The sequence below is a fragment of the Hypanus sabinus genome, chromosome 24 (genome assembly GCF_030144855.1).
Source record: "Hypanus sabinus isolate sHypSab1 chromosome 24, sHypSab1.hap1, whole genome shotgun sequence".
NCBI lineage: Eukaryota > Metazoa > Chordata > Chondrichthyes > Myliobatiformes > Dasyatidae > Hypanus > Hypanus sabinus.
This window is the reverse complement of record NC_082729.1, coordinates 27,495,584-27,522,283: the sequence shown is the minus strand read 5'-3', so window position 1 is coordinate 27,522,283 and position 26,700 is coordinate 27,495,584. Positions and strand designations below refer to the sequence as shown.

Below are 26,700 nucleotides of genomic sequence, written 5' to 3'. Positions count from 1 at the left end.
GAGTTCAGTGCCTGTAGCTACATAAAGAATAGCCCTCTGTCTGAGGTCACTGGGCTGACGCTCTCTAACCCATGCATCGAAGCAGGGTCCTCTAACACAGGGCTATGTGGGACTCAGCAGGGCATCAGTACATTACCAGCCAAAGACAGCAAAGCCACCTGTCCATTTCCAATCGTTTTACTCCTCTCACACACACACAAACACGCACTCCCAGTTTTCCCTCCCGAAGGGAGAGAAGTTAGTCACAACTCTCAAGACACGCAAAGCCGTTAACCTGGAGATCTAACTGTCACACCACGAGAGGCTACTGATTCCATCAACTCCACACTGATCTCAGTCCGAGGTGTCTCACATCCACCAAGCCACCAGGGTGCAGAAGGGCAGACCAGCAAGCCTCTTCCCCTCCTCTCTGCCACTCCGTCAAGGCCAAACGCCAGAACGTGCCAAGGAACAGGCCAAGTGAGAAGAAGAGGGAAAGAGTGGAAGTGGGCTTCTCCACTTACTGCCAGCCTTCTCCAATCCCCCCACCTCGCTGGAAGAGCGGAAGCCAAACTGCAAACGAGGCCAAGCATCAGTGTGGACCTCTGCAAGAATGTCACGACAGCTCCTCTGCACCATCACACACCGCACAGCAAATACCACTGAGTAACTGAGACAAAACAGAACCACGACAGGGCTACCTCTGGCAACCAAGAACAATTTGAGAGGGGAGGGGAAGGGGTGAGGATGAGGAAAAGTGGGCGTGCAAGGGAGTACACACCCTCAAACCTAACGTGCAACAGCTGCCGGGTACCGTCGGGAGAGAAAGAGGGAAATCACAAGCTTCCCCCATGCATTACAACTTGTACAAGAATGGTGGGAAAATGCACTCATTTTAAAAACAAAAACAGACATAAAATATAATCACACTGCCAAAATTATCCACACTTTGAAGGTAAATATTCTCTGCGGCAAAAGAAATGTTGTATGTTTGTGTATGTGTGTGTGTGTTTGTGTACTGACACATTACAATTCATTCCACATCTTAAGAGACACTGATGCCTGGCCCACACAAAACTCCTGCATTGAGTCGGCTGGCTAAAGAGAGAGCGCAAAGGTGTTGGGGTTGGCGTGGGGGCGGCGTCAGAGCTGGTGCTGGCAGTTCAGTGAGAGAAAGACCAGACCTCCCTTCCACGCCAGTAGGCGGGGACACGGGAAGTCGCGTGCACTTGAGAGAAGCTCAACTCAGGGAAGCTCTGCAAACCTCTCAGCCCCCTGGTGCTTGACCACTTCTCCTCTCTACAACCCTCAATCCGTTAGCAGATAAGGCAAAGGGGGTGGGGTGGGGGGGTTGGAGGGGGTATAGGGAGAAAACTGGCAGAAATACTGACCCACAACACTCCCCCCATCTCTCCAACTCCCTTGCCCCATCTGAATCTCTGGGAATCTCCACCCAAGCCTTATCCTGTGTGGAGGACTAGCGGGATGGTGGTGGTGGGGGAACAGGAAAAGCTAGGCCTGATTTCCTTGCCCGGGGAGGGACCTAAAGTGTGGTCAGGATTCTGCACGTCTGGTGGGGAAGGCGAGGGAACTGGGGCGCACATCAGGAGGAGGTGGGGGACCGCCTTCAGCTCAGCTCAGGGGACCGACTCTTAGGCCTGTGTGAGTCAGGCATTGGGTCTCCCAATTAACAGAGGCAGTACTTGTGTGTTCAAGTGCAGCAAAGCAACCTGATTGGCTTCCATCCATCGGGTAGCGTCCTGCAAGTGATTAAACTCCACGAAGGCGAAACCACGGCTTTGACCTGGAGACAGCATTCAAATATAGACGCAGTGTGTTAGTCACGGCATTAAAGGAGCCTTCTCTCTTTATTTTTCACGCAGCAGAATCAGAAAACCCTGTTTTGCATGGGCAGGATTGAAACAGAATCTCAACACTAGCACCCGGTGTGTTGGGACACCCTCCCCGTCACGCGGTCACACGCACACACCCCGCAGCAGAGCAAGCCGGAAGTACAATGGTGGGGTGGAGGGGTCCCTTTAGTCTGCGGACATCTTTGCCTGGCTGTAGAACAGGGGCAGGGGAGGTCCCCTCGTACCATCTGCTAGTAGTCGGAGTGGAGACAAACACCACAAGATTCCACTGCACCCCTTGACTCCACAGAAGGCCCTCTCAGCCCCAGCCCACACTGTCCCTGACTTTGTGACCTGCTTCCGTGAAGCCCAGTGGACATATGATTGGGTGGAAATATGATGTTCTGGGGGCAGGTGGCCCATGGGCTTACAAGCCACGGACAGAGCCCAGGCAAATGCCATCCCTGATCTACAGCCCCCTCCTCCCCGCTTGAGCCTTAAACCCATCCTGACCAATCATCCGATGGAGAACATTCACATTCCCTTACATAGGAGAGACAGGCATCTAAGTTCAGGTTTCAGGAGCTGTGTCCTACAGCACAGAAACTGGCCCTTTGGCTTTTGACCTATCCGGGCCATGCTGCCCATCTAAGCTAGTCCCATCTGTCTCTGCTTGGGCCTCTGTCGCTCTAAACCTTTCCTATCCACGTTTTTGTCATTTAAAAGACATTAATGTTCCCTCCTCCACCTTTTCCTGTGGCAGCTCATTCTACACGTACACTACCCTCTGGGTGGAAAAGTTGCCACCCAGGTCGGGTCTCTCCCTTCTCACCTTAAGCTGATCTCCTCCGGTTCTGGATTCCCCAACTCAGGGAAAAGACTGTGCACATTCACCAGAATATGCACTCATGCCTGAAAAAGTTGCCCTTTCCTCCCACCTTAACCCAATGCCCCAACCGTGGGATTAAGACTAAGTGCATTCACTCTATTCTTGCTCCTCGTGATCTCATCAACCTCGACAAGGTCATCCCTCAGGCCGAGCCCGTTCAACCTCCTCACGACCTGGCGACATCCTCGTCAATCTCCTCTGCACTCTTTCAGACTGCAGCGTGACCAGGCCTGAACCTCACTGACATCTCACTGGAGTGCAGGGATGGGCTTCTTTTACCGAACCACTGATGTGAGCTGGGACAGCATTACTCCAACGGTCCAGGATATGGGAGAGCATGGATTCTAATACTAGGCCAGCAATGAGATACAAAGAGTTCTAAAGACATGAGCAGACCAATACTCTTAGGGCAATTTGAGAAACTGAGATAATATACCTAGAAATAAAAGCAAATCTCAATTCTGATCACAAAGCAGCCACTTTCTTATAAAAACACAACGGTAGCTTCCTGCTTTAGGGGCAGCACAGTATTCCAATCCCTCAATAGTGCCATCGAAGTTACAGCTGCCTCCATATCAAAGCTGGAAAGAGGCCATCCCCTCTGTGTAATTCAGTCACACTCGCTCCCTTGACTCCCACTCGAGGCAAGAGGTACGCGTGACAACTGGCTGCCCAGTCTCTCACAGCCTGTCCACTTACCCACTTCCCTCCTACCTCCACTGGCAACTTCCCTGACCTTCGGTCCCTAATGAGAGCAGCCAATCAGATGTAACACACAAAATGCTGGAGGAACTCAGCAGGGCAGGCAGCATCTATGGAGGGGAGTAAGGATATGATGCTTTGGGCAGAGACTGACACCGTTACTTTGAATTTGCAGCACCTGCAGAATCTCTTGATCAGAAATAAAACAGGCTGTCAGATCAAAAGGTACTGAAAACAAGGCGGAATGGAAGGGAAGGCCCACACGCGAAGCTGGCTGGAGGCTTGTGCAGTTTGAATACTGTCTACATAGAATGGTTCACCTAACCCTCTCTGCTCTTAACAAAATCATTGTCTTTCTGTCCTTAGCCCCTCACACCTTACAAATGGGAAGGGGAAGTAGTGGCCTGCAGGCAAACGCCAGGCAGGCTTCCAGGTGCCTCACGAGAGCTCCCACATAACGTTGGTGCTGTAAGTACGCAGAAAATCCTTACTAACCCTACGCTGCAGCCCATCCACTGAATCCCATCTGAGGAAGGGTCTTGGATCAAATATTTAACTCATTCCCAGGGGGCCACCACCTTGATCTGCTCCAAGGGCTTCTGACATTTAGTCATAGAAATGCCCTTTCAACCTGCCAGGTCTGTCACAGCCATCAAACCACCCGAGAACAATCCCGGTTCAATTAAAAATTCTGCCCCTTTGCTCCCCCGCCCACTCCCTCTGATGCTGGTGGGTAGCTGACAGGCGAATCAGGCCGCACGGTAACGGAGAGCGTGCAAGCTCCACGCACACACAACACCACATTCCTCCACGCGCAGGAGGTCAGCAACAAATCCCCGATGCCTGGCACCGACAGGCAGCAGCTGCAACCCCAGAGCCCATGCTTTTTGCGTCTGTGGCACAGACAACGATTTCCATCAATCAGCCCTGAATAGCTGGGTTATTCATTCCATCAACCCCTTCTCTCACCCCAGAGAAGATGCAAAAGTAAGAAACCGAAGCAGGAGTTGGCCATCTGGCCCATTCAACAGATCCACCATTCAATAATTCTGAGGCTCTGCCTTCTCGTCACTAGAGGGCACACCCTCTCCACATCCACTCTATCTAGACCTTTCGGTATTTGATTTTTCAATGACAAGCACCTCCCCACCCCCACCACCAGTTCTTCTAAACTTCGGCAATCAAATGCTCCTCGTTTATTAACCCTTCCATTCTTAGGATAATTCTCATGAACTTTCTCTGGGCCCTAGCCGACACTAGCACGTCCTGTCCCGCCAGCTTCAACAAAACAGGCCAAGTGGAGACACAATGAAATGCAGATGCTGGAGTCTGTAGCTCAGCAGGACACGGCAGCATCCGTGGGGGAGGGGGCAACAGAGAGTTGAGGTTGTGGGCGCAGTCGCACTGAAGGCTCTCAACTGCCCACTTCCCACAGTGGAAATTCCTCCAGCTTTTTCGTCAGCTGCTTGCCGCTGGTATTGGACACTCTGTACCAGCCTTCACAGCCCCTTGTCATCCTGTTCTCCGTTCCTTTCTTCCTCCTGCACTTTTCCATTTGCAATGACTCCCCATGGATACCCCCTCCATTCCCCCTCTCCCAGCTGGACTGGAACCCCCAATTACCTTAAGTTTAAGGAAAGTGAAATGTTGCCCCCCCCCCCCGCCGTGATTTGAAAGACCTCTGCCAGATCATACCTCAGAGGTGAGCCTCACCCCCACTGAGTAGGAATTGTTTTTGTGAACCTGCATGCACCTTCTCTGGTGCCTCCACACATCATCAGAACTGTGCACGCCATTCCAAGTGAAGACCATCACAATGCCCTGTTTTACAATTCTGTCCCATATGAAACAAGCCCCCTGGGGCTCAGCTTTGGCTGTGCAAAATTCATTGGTGATGGTCAGAACTCCGACTTGCAAGAAATCCCTTTGAGGCACGCAGGGAACAAGAATAGCATTACCTCAGATGATGAAGCTGAAACACTTTAAAACTCAACAAGTTCAACCAGAAGGGGTGGGAAGATTTGGGAGAGAGATCGTGTATGAATGTCACAGCAGTACTTTTCAGATTTTTCTTTGAACAGAGCACAGCAAGAGGCAACAGCAAACCCCTCGTTTGGTAGAGGCACCACACGTAACCAACAGCACCACAGTTTACTTCAACTGTCCGAGCCACTCCGCATCCGGGCCACAGAACAAGGTAGGAGGGAAGGGGATGCCGGGGCAAAGTCGTCAGTTAAAACCCACAACGGAATCTCACCTGAGGATTTATTCCTCATTAGGCGCACCTCCCGAGGCTGGTAACCGGCATACTGCAGCTGCATTCGGATCTGAAAGGAGACATGGCAGAAGGAAACACGATGATGGACTGGTGGAGTTTCTATACAGCCTCACTAACCACCCCACTCCCCAACTTGTGACCACTGATGCCCAGCCAAAACCGGGGTAAGAACGTCGCAACTTGACATCGTTGTAAGTGTGCAGGTTGAAAATGAGAGTAGGATAAGGAAATACGGTGGCCCAGGTAGTACAGCAGTAAGCTTAGGACGGCCCAGAGTTCAATACCAGCACCATCTGTACATCTTTCCCCATGATCGTGTAGGTCTTCTCCAGATAATACAGTTTCCTCCCACAAACCGGTCAGTAAGTCAATGGGTTGTTGTAAATTATCCACCTGATTGTTGGATCGTGCTGCTCACTGGGTCAGAAGGACCTCCTCTACAATGTATGTCCAAGTTTAAAAGAACTAGAATCCCTTTGTGTTTGTCCCCTCCGGCTCAGTCTGCCAGGCTTCACCTGAGAAAAATACCCACAAGGGCTACACGGGAAGATCGTCGGTCGAGGTGTCCAGTTGAAGGGCGGAATGTCACATTGCAAGTGCAGTTGGGGCACTGTGCACACTTCTGCTCACCCATTACAGGGATAGTGAGGAGGCTTCACCAGGATGTGGCCTGGAGTGGAGAGGTTGGACAAACTTGGGTTGCTTTCTCTTGAATGGCAAAAAGCTGATGAACCAGCCGACAAGGGTTTATAACATCATGAGAAGCAGAGATGGGGAAGCTGTTCACAATCTTTCACCCAGAGTCAAAACGTCAGGTATCAGAGGACAGGCATTTAAGGCGAGTGAGCTAAGTTTACAGGGGATGTGCACGGCAAGCTGCCTTTTATTTTGCCTTTGAGAGAGTGGAGGGTGCCTGGGATGGTGATGGGACACAGACGGAGAGGACCAAGAAGCTAGTGGAAAGACACTTGCAAATGCAAGTAATGAAGGGATTTCGAGATTTAACTTAATTCAGCGTCACTCAGAAATCCTGGGCCATAGGACCTGTTACTGTGCTGTTTTACACTTAATGGCCACTTTATTAGGTATACTGGTTCATTAACACAAATATCTCATCAGCCAATCATGTGGTAGCAACTCAATGCAGGAAAGCATGCAGACGTGCTCAAAACTTCAGCTGCTGTTCAGACCAAACATCAGAACGGGTGAGGAAACGTGATCTCAGTGACACTGAACGTGGGACGTCTGTTGAGGATCTCAGAAACTGCTTATCTCCTGGGATTCTCACACACAACAGTGTCTACAGCAGAGCTTCCCAAACTGGGGTCCCTTGGTTAACGGTATTGGTCCTTGGCATACAAGGGCTGGGAGCCCCTGCTCTAGAGCTTTCAGAGAATGGTGTGGCAAACAAAAAACATCAATGAGTGGCAGTTCTGTGGCTGAAAATGCCTTGTTAATGGGGAATGGTCAGACTGGTGCAAACTGACAGGAAGGTGGCAAATAACGTGTTACAACGGTGGTGTGCAGAAGAGCATCTCTGAACACACATCAAACCTCGTAATGGATGGGCTATAGCAGCAGCAGACTACACCAGTTTCCTCTCCTCAATCGAATAAAGTGGCCACTGAGTGTCTGTTAAATAACAAAACGGCCGTGACTAGATAATATGACTGTTTTTTTTAAAAACAAGTGTCACTTCTGAACACTGACTGGAAACCTCCTCGTCCATTTTACTGTGAAAGCTACCATATTTCCTGCAATTTCCTTCTCTCAGTGCTGCCAAACCCTTCTCACAGCACAACCTGCAGGCCGGGGTCTACAGAGCCCTCAGTTATTGGTAAGGGTCCATAGCATCAAAATTTCAGAACCCCGTCCCACATGCATCCCTTGCTCTCTCACGTACATCGTTCTCGGTGGCGGAGGGGGGCAGCATCCGCAGCATGATGATCCTGCTGGCCTTCTCCTCGCCCGTCTCATTCCGATAGTCTTGGTCTCTGTAATCCCCATCCCCTGGGAAGCTGAAGGCATCTTCAGGGTTGTCGTAGTTTCTGTAACCGTCACCGTCCTCTCTGTAATCCTACAGTAAGTGGGGGAGTCAGACACAACACAGTGAGAGGCTGAGAACTGCAGTGGCCAAGGAGAAGAGCGGGAGTCAGTGGGCTGGCAAGAAGGCAGAGAGGCAAGTGTTAGACCTGGAGATGTTGTAGTCCAGGTTCTTCAGAAAGCAAGAAGGGGATGCAAATCTTTTGTTTATACTGTTTTATCAGATGCTCAAACAAAAAAAAGTGAAATACAATAGCAAATAACTGGCTCCAACTGTGGCCCAACCAGTTCAAGACAAACACAAAGGAATTCTCTGATAAGAACCGCCTGTGATTCAACAAAGACGGCTTTGATTTATGCTTCCGTAACACAAGCTAACAGACATTTCAATGTCATTCACTTCAAAGGGTATTGGGGCGGGGGGCAATGATTATTCATTCTCCTTTCTACAGCAACGAGTTCCTAGGTGTCAACATCACCAATAGACTTTCCATGTCCAACCATGTAGATGCGACAGAAAAGAAATGTCACCAGCGCCTCCACTTCCAGAGGAAGCTAAGAAATCTAGCATGTCAACCTTCAGCCATATCAATTTTTATTGATGCACCATAGAAAGCATTTAACGGGACTTAGTACAGCAACCGCAAGAAACTGCGGAGTTATAGACACAGCTCAGCACATCACAGATCTAGTCTCCCCTCTGTGGACTGTCTAGACTTCTCGCTACCTCAGTAAAGTCGCCAGTATAATCAAAGACCTCACCCACTCCAGACATTCTGTCTTCTCCCCTCTCCCATCAGGCAGAACTTACAAAAGCCTGAAATCACTGTCACCAGGCTCAAGGACAGCTTCTACCTTGCTTTTATAAGATTCTGAATTACCTTTTGTACATTACACTTTATTCTATGTTGTTACTGCTCTGCCTTGTTCTACCTCAATGCACTATGTAATGATTTGGACAGTATTTAAGACTATGACAATAATAAACCAATACCAAGGTGGTCACCCCCTCAGATCCTGTCTAAATCTCATTTCAAACAACACACACAAAATGCTGGTGGAACACAGCAGGCCAGGCAGCATCTATAGGGAGAAGCTCTGCTGACATCCTGGCCTGAAACAGCGACAGTGCTTCTCCCTACAGATGCTGCCTGGCCTGCTGTGTTCCACCAGCATTTTGTTGAATTTCCAACCTCTGCAGATTTCCTCGTGTTTGCTATTTAAATCTCATTTCAGCTAACCACCCTAAAACTTAGTCCTTGCGTTTTATCCAAATCTTTTATTAGGGAGGGGGTGGAGATACGTCTCTACCAAAGGAGGTGTAAGCATTCCTTCCTTTCTCTAGCCTGCCAGTCACCATTGAACATGGTGTAGTACCCTTCCCCCCGCGTCAAGGACACTGTGAAGCCATGGGAGCAGGTGGTGGAGGGTCACATGAGCAGCTGGTATATATCACAAGTCCTAGTTATGCGACCACTGACGCCAGGAAGACAATCTGGTAATGGCAAACCACTTCAATAGAAAAATTTGCCAAGAACAATCATAGTCATGGAAAGACCATGATCACCCATGTCGTACAACATAATGATGATGATAAGAGAGAATGTTTACTGCAGTCCACATTATATCCTTATCAAGTTTTATGTACTTCAGTCATGTGTCTCTCCTAGTACTTTCCACTCCAGGAGCCACAGACCCAGACTTTACTTGAGAGTGAACTGCTCCATGCCCACTTATCTTATTCTCAGATCACATCACCCCACGTTACTCCACAGAACACGCATAGGAAAATATACATCCTTTGGCCCACAATTTTGTGCTGCCCTTTTAACCTACTCCTAGATCAATGTAACCAGTCTCCCTACACGGTCCCTCAACTTTTCTTCCATCCACACGTCCATCTAGGAGTCTCAGATGTTCATAATGCAGGTGCTCCCAACCTGGGGCCCACAGACCCCCTTGGGGTATATGAATCTAAGGTTGGGAACATTTGCTGTGATGTACTTATTCCACCACCACTACCTCTGTTAGTGCAGTAAGCACTCTGTAAAAAAATACTACCTCTGACATCCCCTCTATATTTTCTTCCAATCACCTTAAAATTATCACGGTTTGGAGGTTTGTTTGCCTCAGTGACCCAGAGAGCTATGGTGGCTGGACTCAGGGCTTTATGTTTTGACTCAGGGTAGGGTCACCCAAATCAAAAGGTCAAAGGGTAGAGGCCAGACTGTGGTCCACCAGTCCTCCAGGTTCAGGGGTTCAGCTAAGGGCTGACAACCTTAACCAGTAAAAGGAAATTGTTACAGAACAGGCAATGAAGAAAACCTTCAATGCTACCCGAAACAACAGCAGTGGAACAGGTGGTACCCAAAACTGATGCTCCCTTGTATTAGTCACTTCCACACAACGTTGCCAGCCACTCCACCCCTTCTTCACACTGTGGGCTATTCACAACAGCCAGTTAATGTACCGACCCTCTCCCATGGATCTCTGGCACCAAGAGCCTGTGGCCGTGCGAACTGTCAGCGCAGTAACTCGCTGTCTTCCGGCCTGTAAACCACCTTCTGCAAATCCGCCTACCTCATGTCCATTACAGCTGCAGCGTGGATGCCAGCTCCCTTGTATAAAAAGACCAAGTGAGGACCCCACCCCCAGCGCAGAAGCATACCTCAGAGTGGTCGTAGCCCCAGCTGTCCTGCTGGCCGTAGTCCTTGCCAGTGTCGCAATCATAGTCCGGGTCATAGGACCGGTAGTCCATGTCCCTGTAGTCATGATCCCGCCTATCACGGGATTCTCGAGGGTCGTCCTTGCACCGGTCACTCCCGTAGCGTCCCATCCGCTCACTGCGGCTGGAGCTGCAGGAAGAGACGGGAAAGCACGGCAGGTTACTTCCCTTTCTCTTATTGACAGTATGAGGTGGAGACTAACTGTTCACACACGGACACAACCGCAAAAATGAAGGGATTGCCGAGAGCCAAGGTCCCGGGGAGCTTAAAGGAAGCAAGGGAATTAGGGCTCCAGTGAAAGTGGCAGAGAAACCATGGGTACCTGGTCACAGGGCCTGGACCCCAACGAAATTAAAGGAATCTCAGGATCTGGTCCCCAGTGAGCTTAAAGGAACTGCTGGGCCTAGTCCCCACTGAGATTAAAGAGATCACAGGATCTGGTCCCCAGCAAGTTTAAAGGGATCGCAGGGCCTGGTCCCCGGTGGGATTAAAGAGAAATCGGAGCCTGCTCCCTAGTGAGATTGAAGGGATTGCAGTGTCTGGTCCCCGCTGAGATTACAGGGAAGGTGGGGCCTAGTTTCTAGTGCAATTAAAGGAATCACGGGACCTAGTACCCAGTCAGATTAAGGGAAAGTGGGGTCTGGGAACTGAGAGACAATGTTCAGAGGGAGGGTATCAAGCAGATACCCTGCAAGTTAGAGAGTGCACTGAACATCACAAGTAGCTGGGCCCAGATTTGCAATGAGGGAGGACAGCCAGATGCTTCACCTATGGGATTCAGTACGAGTTTAACAACAGGTTATTGGAGTTTGACTGTAGAATACCATTAGAGCTGGCCCATAAGGGGAGGGGAGGGGATGGTCAGTTGAGTTTAATAAATTACCGTTTGTCATACTCCATCTCTCGCCCACAGATGGTGTACTCAAGAACTTTGGTGTGCAACAGCTGTCTTCCTCGCTGCTTTCCTGCAAAATAGATAAAGTCACCATAACTGACAGGCCCACCCTGTGCATAGCAGAATAACAACAAACAACACCCACCCAAAACTCAACCGGTAAATGCCGGCTCAATGTCTGAACCAGGAAACAAGCACAAATTACCTCGGTGAACTTGAGAAAGACAACTGCAAAGTGAAATGGGGAAAGCGGAGGGGATAGTATAGAGAGGGCTTGTAAAGGTGGAAACAAACCTGATTTTCCACAAAAGATGACAGCCAATTCCTGACCCACTCAGCTGCATTCAATTCCTCTTATCTCTATCGTTATAAACACAATTACGCTACAGAGACTGAAAGGTCTCAGTACTGTACCCTGGTGTTACACAGTGAGACCCGTCCCCACCAGTACTGTACCCCAGTGTTACAGCGACTGAACCGTCCCCACCAGTACCGCACCCCGGTGTTACACAGTGAGACCCGTCCCCACCAGTACCGTACCCCGGTGTTACAGTGTCAGACCCGTCCCCACCAGTACCGTACCCCGGTGTTACAGTGTCAGACCCGTCCCCACCAGTACCGTACCCCGGTGTTACAGTGTCAGACCCGTCCCCACCAGTACTGTACCCCAGTGTTACAGTGACTGACCCGTCCCCACCGGTACCGTACCCCAGTGTTACACAGTGAGACCCGTCCCCGCCAGTACCGTACACTAGTGTTACACAGTGAGACCCGTCCCCGCCAGTACCGTACCCCGGTGTTACACAGTGAGACCCGTCCCCACCGGTACCATACCCCGGTGTTACAGTGTCAGACCCGTCCCCACCAGTACTGTACCCCAGTGTTACAGTGTCAGACCCGTCCCCACCAGTACTGTACCCCAGTGTTACACAGTGAGACCCGTCCCCACCAGTACCGTACCCCGGTGTTACAGAGGGAGACCCGTCCCCGCCGGTACCGTACCCCGGTGTTACAGAGCGACAGACCCATCCCCACCGGTACCGGACCCCCCTGGTGCTATAGTGACAGAACCCGTCCCTGCTGGTACTGTACCCCGGTGTTCCAGGGGTAGGCAAACTACGGCCCATGAAGGTATTTTGACCGGCCTGCGAGCAAATACTGGGATACTATACTTATCTGGCCCGCGAGCAATTTTTCCTTATTCTGAATGTTTCACGCGACCACACTGACGGACATGAAAGTTGTCTTGTTACACTGACCCCAGGTTCCGTTTTGTTCCAAACCAAACACTGGTATAAATGAATGACGGGAAGGCAAACTACCTTATTAATATGTATTTGATACTCTCTGTGCATGTGCAGGTTTTCAGATGGGATCGTTCAAATTAGTAAACAGGAACAGCGTCACTGTGTTTTAACAAGAAATCCATTTTAAATATCCAGTTATTTACATGTGCTACGATACTTGTTGAATAACTCGCGTTTCGGAATAAAATCGAAGAAAAAAATTCCAATGGCAATGAATGCAAATCGCAGGAAGGTAGACGCTGAGTGCCGAAATTTCCAAGACTCTAGGACACGAGATTACTTCTTCATCAAGCAAGTTGGGAAACCAGTTTGTCTCATTTGCATAGAAAATGTTGCTGTGAAGAAAGTGGCAAATATCAGGCAACTTTACGGGATCTGCCAAGGTGGAAATTTTAACAAGTTTACTGGGCAAGCAAGGAAAGATGAAGTTGAGTGAATGAAGGCTAGTTTCAGAAAACAAACATCATCTTTTGCCAAGAAAAGCACCAAGTCTCAAAACATATTGCAGAAAAGATGAAGCCTTTTGCAGATGGAGAGCTTGTCAAAGAATATTTACTGGCAGTGGTGAATATTGTTTGTCCTGAAAAGAAATCTTTATTTGCATCTATATGCCTGTCAGCAAGAACGATCACACGGAGAGTTGAAGAAATGTCAGCAGATGTTAGAAATTGTGGGATTACCAGCCTCAAAAAGGAAATGGTGCACATTTTCCCACCTTTCAAAAAAGTAAAGCACAAGATCCAGACATCTTTGTGAGTATGGTCCAAGAATTGAGAAAAGAGTTTTCATCTCGTTTTGCTGATTTTCACCTGCAGGCAAATGAGTTCAAGCTGTTTGCTACTCCATTTGATGTGGAAGTGGACACTGCATCAGAAGTTCTTCACATGGAATTGATTGAGATGCAGTGTGAGGACATATTGAGATTGAAATTTCATTCTGAAGAAATGTCAGTGCTTGACTTATATAAAAAATATATTCATCTGTGGGAAGTATCCTAACTTAGTGGACCATGCAAAAAAGATGGCATAATTTTTTGGCAGCACTTATCTATGTGAGTAATTATTTTCAAACATGAAGAACACCAAGAACCATTTGAGAACAAGATTGACTGATGCCCATCTGGATAATGTCTTGCTCTTGGCATCTACAAGTCAACACCAATATTCTCAATATTGAGAAGCTTTCAAGCAACAAACAGCATCAAGCTTCGCATTGATTTATCGACTGTTTGCATTAAAATTTTCTTTTTTATTATATTTAATTTACCACCAATCAATGCATCATGTTCATTGCTTAAAAATTCTTTGTGTCCTTTTAATAGATTCAAAAGATGCCTTGATTGAAATAAATTGCAACTAAACTGAGTTCTTTAATTACTAATTGGCATCCTTGGTTAAGCACAAATTATTTTCTAGCCTGCGTTATTCCTTGAGGCAAAACATAACTAGATGTATTTAAATGGAAAATTCCATTATTTCAAGCTTTTTTAATGGCATAATTCTGACCCACCATCCGCTCATTAATACGCGATCCAGCCCACAGAGGCGAAAAAGGTTGCTGACCTGCGTTATACAGTGACAGGCCCGTCCCCACCGGTACCGTACCCTGTGTTATACAGTGACAGACCCGTCCCCACCGGTACCGTACCCTCGTGTCACAGAGTGACGGACCCGTCCCCACCGGTACCGTACCCTGTGTTATACAGTGACAGACCCGTCCCCACCGGTACCGTACCCTGTGTTATACAGTGACAGGCCCGTCCCCACCGGTACTGTACCCTGTGTTATACAGTGACAGACCCGTCCCCACCGGTACCGTACCCTCGTGTCACAGAGTGACGGACCCGTCCCCACCGGTACCGTACCCCGGTGTCACACAGTGACAGACCCGTCCCCACCGGTACCGTACCCCGGTGTTACACAGTGACAGACCCGTCCCCACCGGTACCGTACCCCGGTGTTACACAGTGACAGACCCGTCCCCACCGGTACCGTACCCCGGTGTCACACAGTGACAGACCCATCCCCACCGGTACCGTACCCCGGTGTCACACAGTGACAGACCCGTCCCCACCGGTACCGTACCCCGGTGTCACACAGTGACAGACCCGTCCCCACCGGTACCGTACCCCGGTGTTACACAGTGACAGACCCGTCCCCACCGGTACCGTACCCCGGTGTCACACAGTGACAGACCCATCCCCACTGGTACCGTACCCCAGTGTTATACAGTGACAGACCCGTATCCCAGTGTCATTTCTCAATTCTGTTGTCTGGGGTTACTCTAGGAAAGCCAATATTCTTTGAACTTTCTTAACTTGATATTCCCTTAAATTCCTCAGCTGTATATGGTGACATGCATGTACTTGGATAATAATGTTAATGTTGGGGTGTGTTGTTGGAGCGGGAGGACAAGCAACCCTCCTGAACCTCTGCAGTCCTGGTGACAGTACATGCTGCAGCACAGTTCATTCCTGAACGCAGTCCAGGTAATGAGGAAAGAACATAGACTGCACACAGCAGTCTGTGATGCTTGCTGGCTCACGGCCCTGTTTGATCCTGACCGTAGACAAGAGTTGGTGTGCTGTCAACACCTTCCCCCCCCGTGACCCTGTTAGCTGCTCCCTGGAGCTCTGGTTTGCTCTGAAATGCCGAGGATGTGCCTGTTGGTATTTTAATATAAACTGCCCCTGGTGTGGACAGCGTCCCACTGAGCAGCCAGGGGGAGGTTGGTGAATGGAGAAGTGAGAGTGGAATTAGTGCAGATGGACGCTCAATGGTTAGCAGACATGGTGAACGGCCTGCCTCTGTGAGGCTGTAGAATACAGAATGTTGTACCAGCCTCTTACCCTACTCCACAACCAAAATATCTCATCTCTCCTGTTCTCCCCCCTCCAGTCACCTCAAACGGTTTAAAACTGGAATTAGGCATTCCCGCTCTGGCTGTCGACTCTGCCTATGCCTCTTATCATGTAGCTCGCTTGAAGGCCTAGTCCTATCATGCTCAGAGGTGGCATGGTAGCGTATTGGTCAGCACAACTCTTTACAGTACCAGCGACCCAGCTGTAACTACCTGCCGCTGCCTGCATGGAGTTTGTACGTTCACCCCGACTGCATGGGTTTCTTCAATCAATGGAAGACTGCTCCAACTTGGGACTGGAAGAGGCAGAGCTGAGTGATGATGGCACTAAAAGCCATCTCCTTTGTTTGCATCTTCAGAAACAGCTCTATTGCTATCTTTGCTATCTCTTTTTTTTCCCATCTTTCAGGGTTCTTCGCAGGAATGGGACTCACTCTCAGGGCCTCATGATCGGCCGCTTTTCCATATCCCAAGGATGCGGCCCCGGAGACAGGCTGGTGCCACCGCGGGAGAACAAGAAAGATCGGAAGCAGTGGGCCTGCTGCTGACTGTGTGCCCAGATGCACAGAGCTCAGATAAAGCGACACAACAGACTTTTAACACCATAAGTATAGAGGGATCAGAAGTGGAGCGAGTGAGCAGCTTCAAGTTCCTGGGTGTCAAGATCTCTGAGGATCTAACCTGGTCCCAACACATCGATGCAGTTATAAAGAAGGTAAGACAGCGACTATTCTTTATTAGGAATTTGAGGAGATTTGGCACGTCAACAAATATACTCCAAAACCTTATATAGTTGCACCATGGAGAGCATTCTGACAGGCTCCGTCACTGCATGGTATGGAGGGCCTACTGCACATGACCGAAAGAAGCTGCAGTAATCTAGTCAGCATCTGGGGCACTAGCCTACAAAGTACCCAGGACATCTTTAGGGAGCAGTGTCTCAGAAAGGCAGCGCCCATTACCATGGACCTCCAGCACCCAGGGTATGCCTTTTTCTCACTGTTGCCATCAGGGAGGAGGTACAGAAGCCTGAAGGCACACACTCAGCGATTCACAAACAGCTTTTTCCCCTCTGCCATCCCATTCCTAAATGGACATTGAACCCTTGGACACTACATCACTTTTTTTTTCTTTCTATAAATATACAGTATTGCTGTTTTGCAATTTTTTAATCTATTCAATATATGTAATTGACTTGTTTATTTATTATTTCTCTTCTCTGCTAGATTATGTATTGCACTGAACTGCTGCTGACAAATTTCTCGTCAGATGCTGGTGATAATTCTGAAACCAGCCAGTTGTTTTGTTACGATTCCCTTCGCTGTGAAACATCTCTTATTCCCTTATTAAGGAGAGAGAGCCCATAGTATGTCAAATGCCAGGTGAACAAGTAGACTTTGGGGTACTGCAAGTCTGTGTCATTAACTGATGCTCTGCTGTAAGTTTGAGTGCTGGGGGGGGGGCGGTTGCTGTTGTTTTTGCTGTTTGGGGAGGGTCAACACCTTGCTGCTGCTTCTGCGTGGGAGGGGGGAGTTGCTTTGGGGTTCTAACATTTAACTGTCATTCATTCTTTGGAGCACTCCTCTGTTTTTGTGGATGTTTGCAAAGAAAAAGCGTTTCAAGATGTATATTGTACACATTTCTCTGACTTTAAATGTACCTATTGAAACCAGTGCAACTGTGCAACAAGAACATCGACCCCCAAATCCCCCTCCCACACACAAAACACAAGAACATGGACCCCCAAATCCCCCTCGCACACACAAAACACAAGAACATGGACCCCCAAATCCCCCTCGCACACACAAAACACAACACTGACCCCCAAATCCCCCTCCCACACACAAAACACAAGAACATGGACCCCCAAATCCCCCTCGCACACACAAAACACAACATAGACCCCCAAATCCCCCTCGCACACACAAAACACAACACTGACCCCCAAATCCCCCTCCCACACACAAAACACAAGAACATGGACCCCCAAATCCCCCTCGCACACACAAAACACAAGAACATGGACCCCCAAATCCCCCTCCCACACAAAACGCAACACTGACCCCCCCAAATCCCCCTCGCACACACAAAACACAACACTGACCCCCAAATCCCCCTCCCACACACAAAACACAAGAACATTGACCCCCAAATCCCCCTCCCACACACAAAACACAACAAGAACACCAGCCCTCCAATCCACTCCTCCGCACAAGAGCTGTAACACGGAGACCAGAACTTAACACAATATATGGGTTACAGGTGAATAATAAATCAATTCACTCTCGGGGTGGTGTGCAAATGGGAAGCTCGTTGGTGATAAGTGGCAAAAGACACCTGCTGCCTGACCTCTGTGGGTTCAGTGCACTCTACACACAGGCTGGGATTTGTCCTTCATCTTTACAGGAAAAAGACCGGAATGTTTGGAAAGGAAATGATAAGACTCCACCGTGGACATCGTCTCTTCTCCCCCTCTCATCGAGCAGAAGGTACAAAAGCCAGAAAGCAAGGATCACTAAGCTGAAGGACAGCTCTACCCCACTCTTCAGACCATTAATGAACCTGCCCAGTACGATAAAATGGGCTCTTGACCTCATGATCTACCTCGTTATGACTTGCACCTTACTGTTTGCCTGCACTGCAACTTTCCCTGAAACTGTTGCCCTTTATTCTGCATTCTGTTCGTGTTTTACCTTGTTCTACATCAATGTACTGTGTAAGGACATTGTTTACTGTTCTGTCTGAACAGTATGAAAGAGAAGCTTTTCACCACCTCGGCACATGTGACAATAATTAACCAATTCTGTCAGTGATGAAGTTCGCACAGAACACACACACTTACTCAGTGGCCACTTTATTGGGTACACCAGTACCCTGTGTGCTCATACAAATAGCTCATCTGCCAATCATGTTGCAAAAACTCAATGCATCAAAGCATGCAGACATGGTCAAGAGGTTCAGCTGTCATTCAGTACGGGGGGAGGGGAACGTGATCAAAGTGACTGATCGGGAAATGACTGCTGGTGCCAGATGGGGTGGTTTGAGTATCTCTTGGGATTTTCACACACAACGGTATTGAGTTTACAGAGAATGGTGGGGGAGAAAAAAAGAACACCCAGTGAGCAGAAATTCTGTGGATGAAAATGAGAGCTCAGAGGAGAATGGCCAGACTGGTTCAAGCTGACAGGAAATCAACAGTAACTCAATAACCACACATTACAGAAGAGCATCTTTGAACACAAAGCACATTGAATCCTGAAGTGCATGAGCTACAACAGCAGGAGACCATGAATATACATCCAGTGGCCACTGGGTATGAGTGCATATTCTTGCAAGAATCTCGATGCGGGTCATATGGAGTTTACTGTGCATCTGAAAGTTGGTCCAGTTAACATTCAGCAACACAGAGCCAAGATCTATTCACCAATATTATGGTCACCCGTGGGCTGAATTCCCCATCACATTGCTGTAACTTTTTTTATTATTGACAATGGTTTATGACTAAGTGCTCATAATGAAATACCAACTCAGAGAGAGTATACAAAAGCAAGTCAAGCTCTTTATTTACCAATTTTTCAAAAATCAAATTGGTTTTCTGGAGCAGCAAGGTAAATTTCTAAAGAGTTACACAGCACTGAAAACAGACTTTTTGGCTCAACTCATCTGTGCCAAGCAAGTTGGCTACAAGAGCCTGCTCTGTTTATTGCATTTGGCCTGTATCTCTCTAAATGTTTTCTGTCCACATGCCTTTTAAATGTTCTATTTACCTTATTCCTCTACCTCATTATCAGGGGTACCCAACCTGGGGTTCACAATAGGATTCCATGACATAAAACAGGTAAGGAATCCCTGCTCTAGGTGAAGAACTTGCCCCCCAGACCCGTTTTACAAGTCTCTACCCCTACTTTAAACCTATGCCCACTAGTTTTGAACCTCCCCGCCCCCCCCCCCAAACCTGAGGACAAGACAATGTTTTCAATGCTCCACATGAATTCATAAATCTCTGTACACGCAATGCTGGAGGAACTCAGGAGGTCATGGAGAGGAATTAAACAGTTGATGTTTCAAGCTGAGAACCTTCATCAGGACTTGGTTAGTGGTCTTGGCCAAAACGTCAACTGTTTACTCTTTTCCACAGAACACGTGACTCTGGTTCTGTGCATCCGCAGAACTTTGTATTTATAAACCTCTACGAGGTCACCCCTTAGACTCCTACACTCCAGGGTGGGGTATCCAGTCTCCTTATAACCCCAGCTCTCTCCCAGTAACATTCTCGTGCATCCAGTTTAATGCATCCTTCCTATACAGGGGGGACCGGAATTGCACCCGGATTCCCAGAAGTGGCAAAGTCTTGTATAGCTGTGACACGACATCCCAAGTCCTGAGTCTATATACTGACTAATGAAAGCAAGAATGCAAAACCCCTTCTGCACCATCACGTTTACCTGTGTTGCCAGGAACTCCAACTTGCAAAGGTACACTTCCATTCTAATGCTCTCTTACACCTTGGCTATACATGTTCTTATCCAAAGCTCTCTCTGCACTCTTACTCATCGCCTTGACTCTTGCTGAACAACCAGCTCTCAGCCACGGTTTTAAAACTCTCATCTTCAATGTTCATTTCCCCAGGTGCACAGTGCACCAAAGAAAGCATCCTATATGAACACGTCACATGGTAAATGCTGGTCCTGATGAAGGGCCTCAGCCCACAACGTCAACTATTTATTCCCCTCCATAGATGCTGCCCAACACGCTGACTTCCTTCAGCACTCTGTGCGCGCTGCCCTGGATTTGTAGAATCTCATATCCGTCTGGAAGCATAACGGCTCAGTATGGCACCGGTTCTGCCCGTGACAAGAAAAGTTGTGGACATTACAGAAACCAGCCACCCCTCCACGGACTCTGTCTACACTTCCCGCTACAACCAATATAATCAAAGACCCCCACCCACCCTGGACATTCTCTCTCCTCCTCATTAGGCTAAGGGTACCATCAGGCTCAAGGACAGATTCTATCCCACTGTTAAATGGTACTCCAAATAGTACTTTAAGATGGACCCTTGACCTCACACCTACTTTGTTATAACCTTGCCCTTTGTTTTACCAGCACTGCACTTTCTCTGCAGCTGTTACATTTTATTCTGCATTATTATTGCTGTACCTTGTTGTTCCTCAATGCACTGGATGATTTGATCCACGTGATCAACGAGAGGGGATCTTCTCACTGTATCTTTGTGTTGGTTCTCTCCCCACTCCCTGGTAAGCAAAGCGGCCTACAATGACAGTGTCAGAGCGCAGATTGGCTAAGGAACCTATGACTTTCAGGTGCTTGGTGCAAGGTCCCCTTCCTCATATGCATTGATGAAGTCCCTTGCATCCTGAAGCTCAAGTCCCAGGTGTTCATCTGCTCGAGTACGGTCTGCTTATAACTACTCAAGTTCAGAGCGAACGGTGAAAATTGAGAGATTTACTGGCCCTCATTCAGATACCCACGAGGAAGGTGGAGGAGAGGAACTTTTGAACTGGTGTAAGTCTACACAATGGATCCAATGGTGAGGACAACACAGAGTAGATGATGGAGGCTGATGGGTGAAAAGTGTAGATTCAAGGGGTTAATGGCCCTGTGAGTCCAAGATAAAAGCTTGGTGACAGCTCAATGTGAGCACAACCTGCTTCAGAGTCAAGTGTCGACAAGAGTCACTCGAGCCCTGCAACTTCTGAGAGTTTGATTCGGTTCCCTCCCTCTTCCTCACTCCCAGCTCCTCTACCATCTCCTCAACTCCCACTCCCTTCCTGATTCCTCCCTCTTCTCCCCTCATTCCCCTTCTATGCACCTCCCAATCACAAGCTGAAACACTAGACCCACTTAACATGGAAGAAAACCTGTCAATCCGTGCCCTAAATGCACAAGGTATGGACAACCCCAACCTCTGGGATAGATTCTCAGTTTAGGTAAACTCATTATCAAAACATGTTCATATGACCGAGATTCATTTTCTCACAGGCATTCACAGTAGAACAAAGAAATTCTAGAGAATCAATGAAAAACTACAAACAAAGATTGATAATGTGCAAAAGATGATAGACTGCAAATACAAAAAAAAGTAAATTATATTGAGAACATGAACAGCCTCCTGTATGGTGGTGTTGTCTCAGTCCTGAGTGGGTCATCATTTACCCTGACAAGATGGTCGCTGTGTTAGGACCAAGGGACGACAGCAAGGACAAGTGCTGCTCCAGGAAAGTCAGAGGGGATCTCCCACAAGGTTAACTTTTGCACACTGGGAACGTTTGTCCCGAATCCTTTGCTGGCACATATTCCAGGATCAGAATGTAGCATAACTGACCACACCTCCCCACTGCTTTATAGTATATGAGACTGATACAGGCTAAAGCAACTGGAGCCCATTCTGACTGGCTGCGTCACAAGAGGCTGCAGAGGGTTGCAGATTCAGTCAGCTCCATCTCAGGCACATGTAGAGTATACTGACTGGCTGCATCACAGCCAGGTATGGAAACACCAATGCCCTTGAACAGAAAATCCGACAAAAAGTAGTGGATACAGCCCAGTCCATCATGGGTAAAGCCCCCCTCCACCACTGAGCAGGAAGCTTTGTCGCAGGAAAGTAGCATCTATCATCAGGGACCCCCAATACCCAAGACATGCTCTCTTCTCACTGCTGCCATTAGGAAGATGGTACAGGAGACTCCACACCACCAGGTTCAGGAAAAGTTACTAACCCTCAATCATCAGGCTCCTGACCTCTCCACTGCAATTCGGATTAATATCACTGGCATGTGTCATGAAATGTCATATTTGCAGCAACAGTTCATAGCAATGCATAACAATAGAGGGGAAAAAACAGAATTATAGTAAATATATGTATTAGTTAAATTAAATAACTAGTTAAAAAATAGGAATAATATAGAAGTGAGGTAGTGTCCATGGGTTCAATGCCCATTCAGAAATCGGATGGCAGAAGGGAAGAAGCTGTTTCTGAATCATCGAGTGTGTGTGTTTTCAGGCTCCTAATGGTAACAATGAAAAGACGGCATGTCTAGGGTGGTAGGAATGCTTCACTTGTCACACTCACTTTCAAGGACTCTTCATCTCGTTCTCAATATTTATTACTTATCATTTCTTTCTTTTTATAACAGCAAGACAAAGGAGATGGTGATGGACTTTAGGAGGACTAAGCCTGCACTGCTCCGTTACTATTGATGGTGAGGATGTGGATGTGGTGAGCACCTACAAGTACCTGGGATGCACCTAGACCACAACTTGGGTGCAGCACCAACACAGAGGCTCTGTACAAGAAAGGCCAGAGTCGCCTCTACTTCCTGAGGAGACCGAGGCTCTTTGCAGGCCTCTCCTTCAAGTGTTCCACCAGTCTGCTGTCGCCAGTACAACTTTTTATACAGCGGTGTGCTGAGGTAATGGCGTTCAATGCCAAAAGGGTCAATAAACAGACTGGAGGCTGTGGTAGAACAAAGGACCCCACGGCAATTCTGGACTATATCTCTCACCCTCTGCATGCCACCTTGGCTGAACAGAGGGGCACTTTTAGTAATAGGATAAGATAACTGCACTGCTCCAAAGAGCGCTGTATGAAATCATTCTTATCCTCGGCCATTCGGCTCCATAATGAGTCAACCTATAGCTGGGGAAGTGATGACTTCCTCCTGTTAGACTGTGCTAACTTATTTTTTTTATTCTTTCTTCCTTCTCCTCTAACCTTTGTATATCTGAGCACTTGTAATGCTACTGTGACACTGTAATTTTCTTTGGCATCAATAAAGTATCTATCTGTACATATTGTTGTCTTTGGCACACTGGTTGAACACCCAAGCTGATAGATCATTGATTCTATTATGGTTATTATTCTATTATGGATGTGAATATGCCCACAAGAAAATTAATCTTAGTTTGTATATTAATCTTAGTTTGTATCTTTACTTTGATAATAAATTTACTTTGGAAGCTTTCCCAGCAGTGAGGGACATCTTCAAAGGTGATGCCTCAAGAAGGCAGCATCAACGATCCTCACATGCACTCTTCTCATTACTATCAGAGAAGAGGTACAAGAGCCTGAGGATACACACTCAATGTCATAGGAACAGCTTCCTCCCCTCCATCAGACTTCCAGATGGTCCATGAACTCCACCAGGTTTCTCCTTTTTTTAAATTTATATTTAGAATTCATTGTAATTCTGTATCTTTGCATGTTCCAAATCAAATAATTAAGCGTGAAATACTGTGTCAAATAATGACACATCTCACATCCTGGTGAAATGAAAGGTCTCAGCCTGAAGCCATGCCTGACCTACCGAGTTCCTTCAACATCACTCATGTCGAATGAGTGGGTGAAAATAAACACGGCACCAGAATATTCATCCACCCTGGGTCTGCCGAACCACACGGGCTAGCTCCACCATGTTGCCCCCATACCCTTGTTTTGAAATTGCACCATTTTAGTCCCTCCAACGGCCTTGCCTCACCACCGCCTCAACAAGTCACTGTGCCCCTTCCAAATGTACTGAAGCTATCTGTTTTCTCCAACTGTGATGAAAGGTGGGACAGCACTGACAGACTGCCAAGGGAAGTGGCTGCAGATGCTGTAGCCTGGAGCAACACACAGAAAGTTGGAGGCTGTCATGGCTGTCCATTTCCCTCCACAGATGCTGCCTGAACTCCATCTTCCCATCACCTTGCAATGAACTAAATAGCTGATTGTTGATGACAGGAAGTGGGTGTGCGAGGAACGTAAGCAAGTGCCAGTATACACTGGGGAAAGATCAAGAGGCAGTGCCATCATTAAGGACCCCCACCACTTTCCATTTTCTCAATAAGGAGGTGCAGAAGACACCCACTCAACGATGCAGGAGTACCTTCTCCTCTGCCATCGGATTTCTGAATCCACGAACAGTACCACACTTTATTCTATTTATACTTATAGGAATTATTCACTTAGGAATTGTTCTTCTCTATTATTATGCATTGCTGCCACAAATTTAATAAATTTCACCACATACAGAAAATTACAATGGCATGAGAGGGGAACTGGCCGTAGTTGACTGGAAAGGGACACTAGCAGGAAGAACAGGAGAGCAACGATGGCTGGAGTTTCTGTGAAAAATGAGGGAAGTGCAAGACAGATATATTCCAAGTAAGAAGAAATTTTCAAGGGAAGAAGGACACTACCATGGCTGACAAGTGAAGTCAGAGCCAAAGTAAAAGCAAAAGAGGCGAAATAGATTTATGTCTGGGTCCGACCATGCCAAATATTATCCTTTGCCTCTCTCCTGGTTAGACGCTTGATCCTCCTCAGATGGAGAGATGTTGCCCCGCCCACTCATGCTCAATGGCTTAACGACATCATGGCCTGTTTGGACCTCGAAAAAATTCATTATTCGGTTCTCAATTCCGACCTAAAGTTCCATAAGGTCTGGGGACCTTTTATCGAGTACTTTCATAACCTTCCTCTTGACTAGGGTTTTTTTCTTTTCGGTCCCTTGCTTTCAGCTCCTTTTTTTTCCTCTGGTAGAAGGCATTATTACCCTCTGTTGCTGAGTGTATTCACAGTCTGGGAGTTTGGTTGTCCTGACTTATACTCTCTATATTGTGTTGTGGTTGGTCTGGAGTTGCTGTTTTTTCTTGCGTTGTGGGGCTTGGGGAGGACACTAAGCTTACTTGTCTTTAATTTAGGTGCTTTTTTTTGTTAAATTCTCTTCCTTTGTAGCATATTGCTATTGTATGCTTAATTTTGCACTGTTTTAATGTTCCTCATTGGGATTTGGGGTTTTTAATTTGTAAAATGTTTTGAAAAACTAATAAAAAATTTTTTTAAAAAAAGCAAAAGAGAGGGCATACAAGGAAGCCAGAGCTAGTGGGTAGATAGAGGATTGGGGAGCTTTTAAGAACCTGCAGAAGGAAACTAAGAAGTTCATTAGGAAAAAAAAGATAAATTATAAGTGGAAGCTGGTGACTAATACAAAGAAGATACTAAAACCTTTTTTAAGTATATAAAGGGTAAAGAGAGTCAAGTGTAGACATAGGACCAATGCAAAATGATGCTGGAGATATTGTAATTAGAGATGCAGAGATGGCAGAGGAACTGAACACGTATTTTGCATCAGTCTTCACAGTGGAAGACATCTGCAGTACACCGGACATTCAAAGTGTCAGGGAAGTGAAATTTGTGCAGTAAAAATTACGACAGAGAAGGTGCTCAGGAAGCTTAATGGTCTGAAGGTGGAGAAATCGGGACCTGATGGAACGCACCCTCGGGTTCTGAAGGAAGTAGCTGGAGAGAATGCAGGGGCATTGACTCTGATCTTTCAAGAACTGATAAGATTCTGGCATTGTACCGGATGACTGGAAAATTGCAAATGTTACTCCGCTATTTAAGAAGGGTGGGAGGCAACAGAAAAGAAACTATAGTCCTGTTAGCCTGGCATCAGTGGTTGGGAAGTTATTGGAATCAATTGTTAGGGATGTGATTACAGAATACCTGGAGGCACATGACAAGACAGGCCAAAGTCACCATGGTTTCCTTGAAGGAAAATCCTGCCTGACTAACCTACTGCAATTCTTTTGAGGAAATTACAAGCAGGGTAGACAAAGGAGAGGCAGTAGATGTGGTGTACTTGGATTTTCAGAAGGTCTTTGACAAGCTGCCGCACATGAGGCTGCTTAGCAAGATAAGAGCCCATGGCATTACAGAGGTGAGGCACTGACTGGTCAGCAGAAAAGAGAGAGAGGGAATAAAGGGATCCTATTCTGGCTGGTTGCTGGTTACCAGTGGAGCTCCCCACAGGGGAGGTGTTGGGATTGCTGCTTTTTTTTTTACAATGTAGTTTAATGATTTGGACTACAGTATTAATGGATTTGTGGCTAAATTTGCCGATGATACAAAGATAGGTGGAGGAGCAGATAGTGTCGAGGAAACAGAGAGACTTAGATAGTTTAGGGGAATGGGCAAAGAAGTGGCAAATGAAATACAATGCTGGTCATGTACTTTGGTGAAGAAATAAATGGGCAGACGTACTTAGGTGGGGAGAGAATTCAAAATGCAGATATGCAAAGGGACTTGGGTGTCTTTGTGCAAGATAGCCTAAAGGTTAAATTCCAGAGTTGGTTGTGAAGAAGGCAAATGTAATGCTGGCATAT

The 26,700-nt window shown here is 47.4% G+C and overlaps 1 protein-coding gene across 3 annotated transcripts in view; it reads right to left on the bottom strand.

The window, feature by feature from the left end:
• LOC132380577 (RNA-binding protein 10-like) overlaps positions 1 to 26,700 on the bottom strand; it is a 93,275-nt gene that overhangs the window by 26,093 nt on the left and 40,482 nt on the right. For all 3 annotated transcript variants that reach the window (XM_059949488.1, XM_059949490.1, XM_059949489.1), the window contains exons 2-6: positions 11,354 to 11,435; positions 10,413 to 10,599; positions 7,605 to 7,778; positions 5,681 to 5,750; positions 1,710 to 1,783 (exon numbers count right to left, since the gene is read on the bottom strand). In XM_059949488.1, the coding sequence (XP_059805471.1) occupies positions 1,710 to 1,783; positions 5,681 to 5,750; positions 7,605 to 7,778; positions 10,413 to 10,599; positions 11,354 to 11,370 (522 nt within the window). In that variant the 5' untranslated portion in view covers positions 11,371 to 11,435. The remainder of the gene's footprint in view (positions 1 to 1,709; positions 1,784 to 5,680; positions 5,751 to 7,604; positions 7,779 to 10,412; positions 10,600 to 11,353; positions 11,436 to 26,700) is intronic.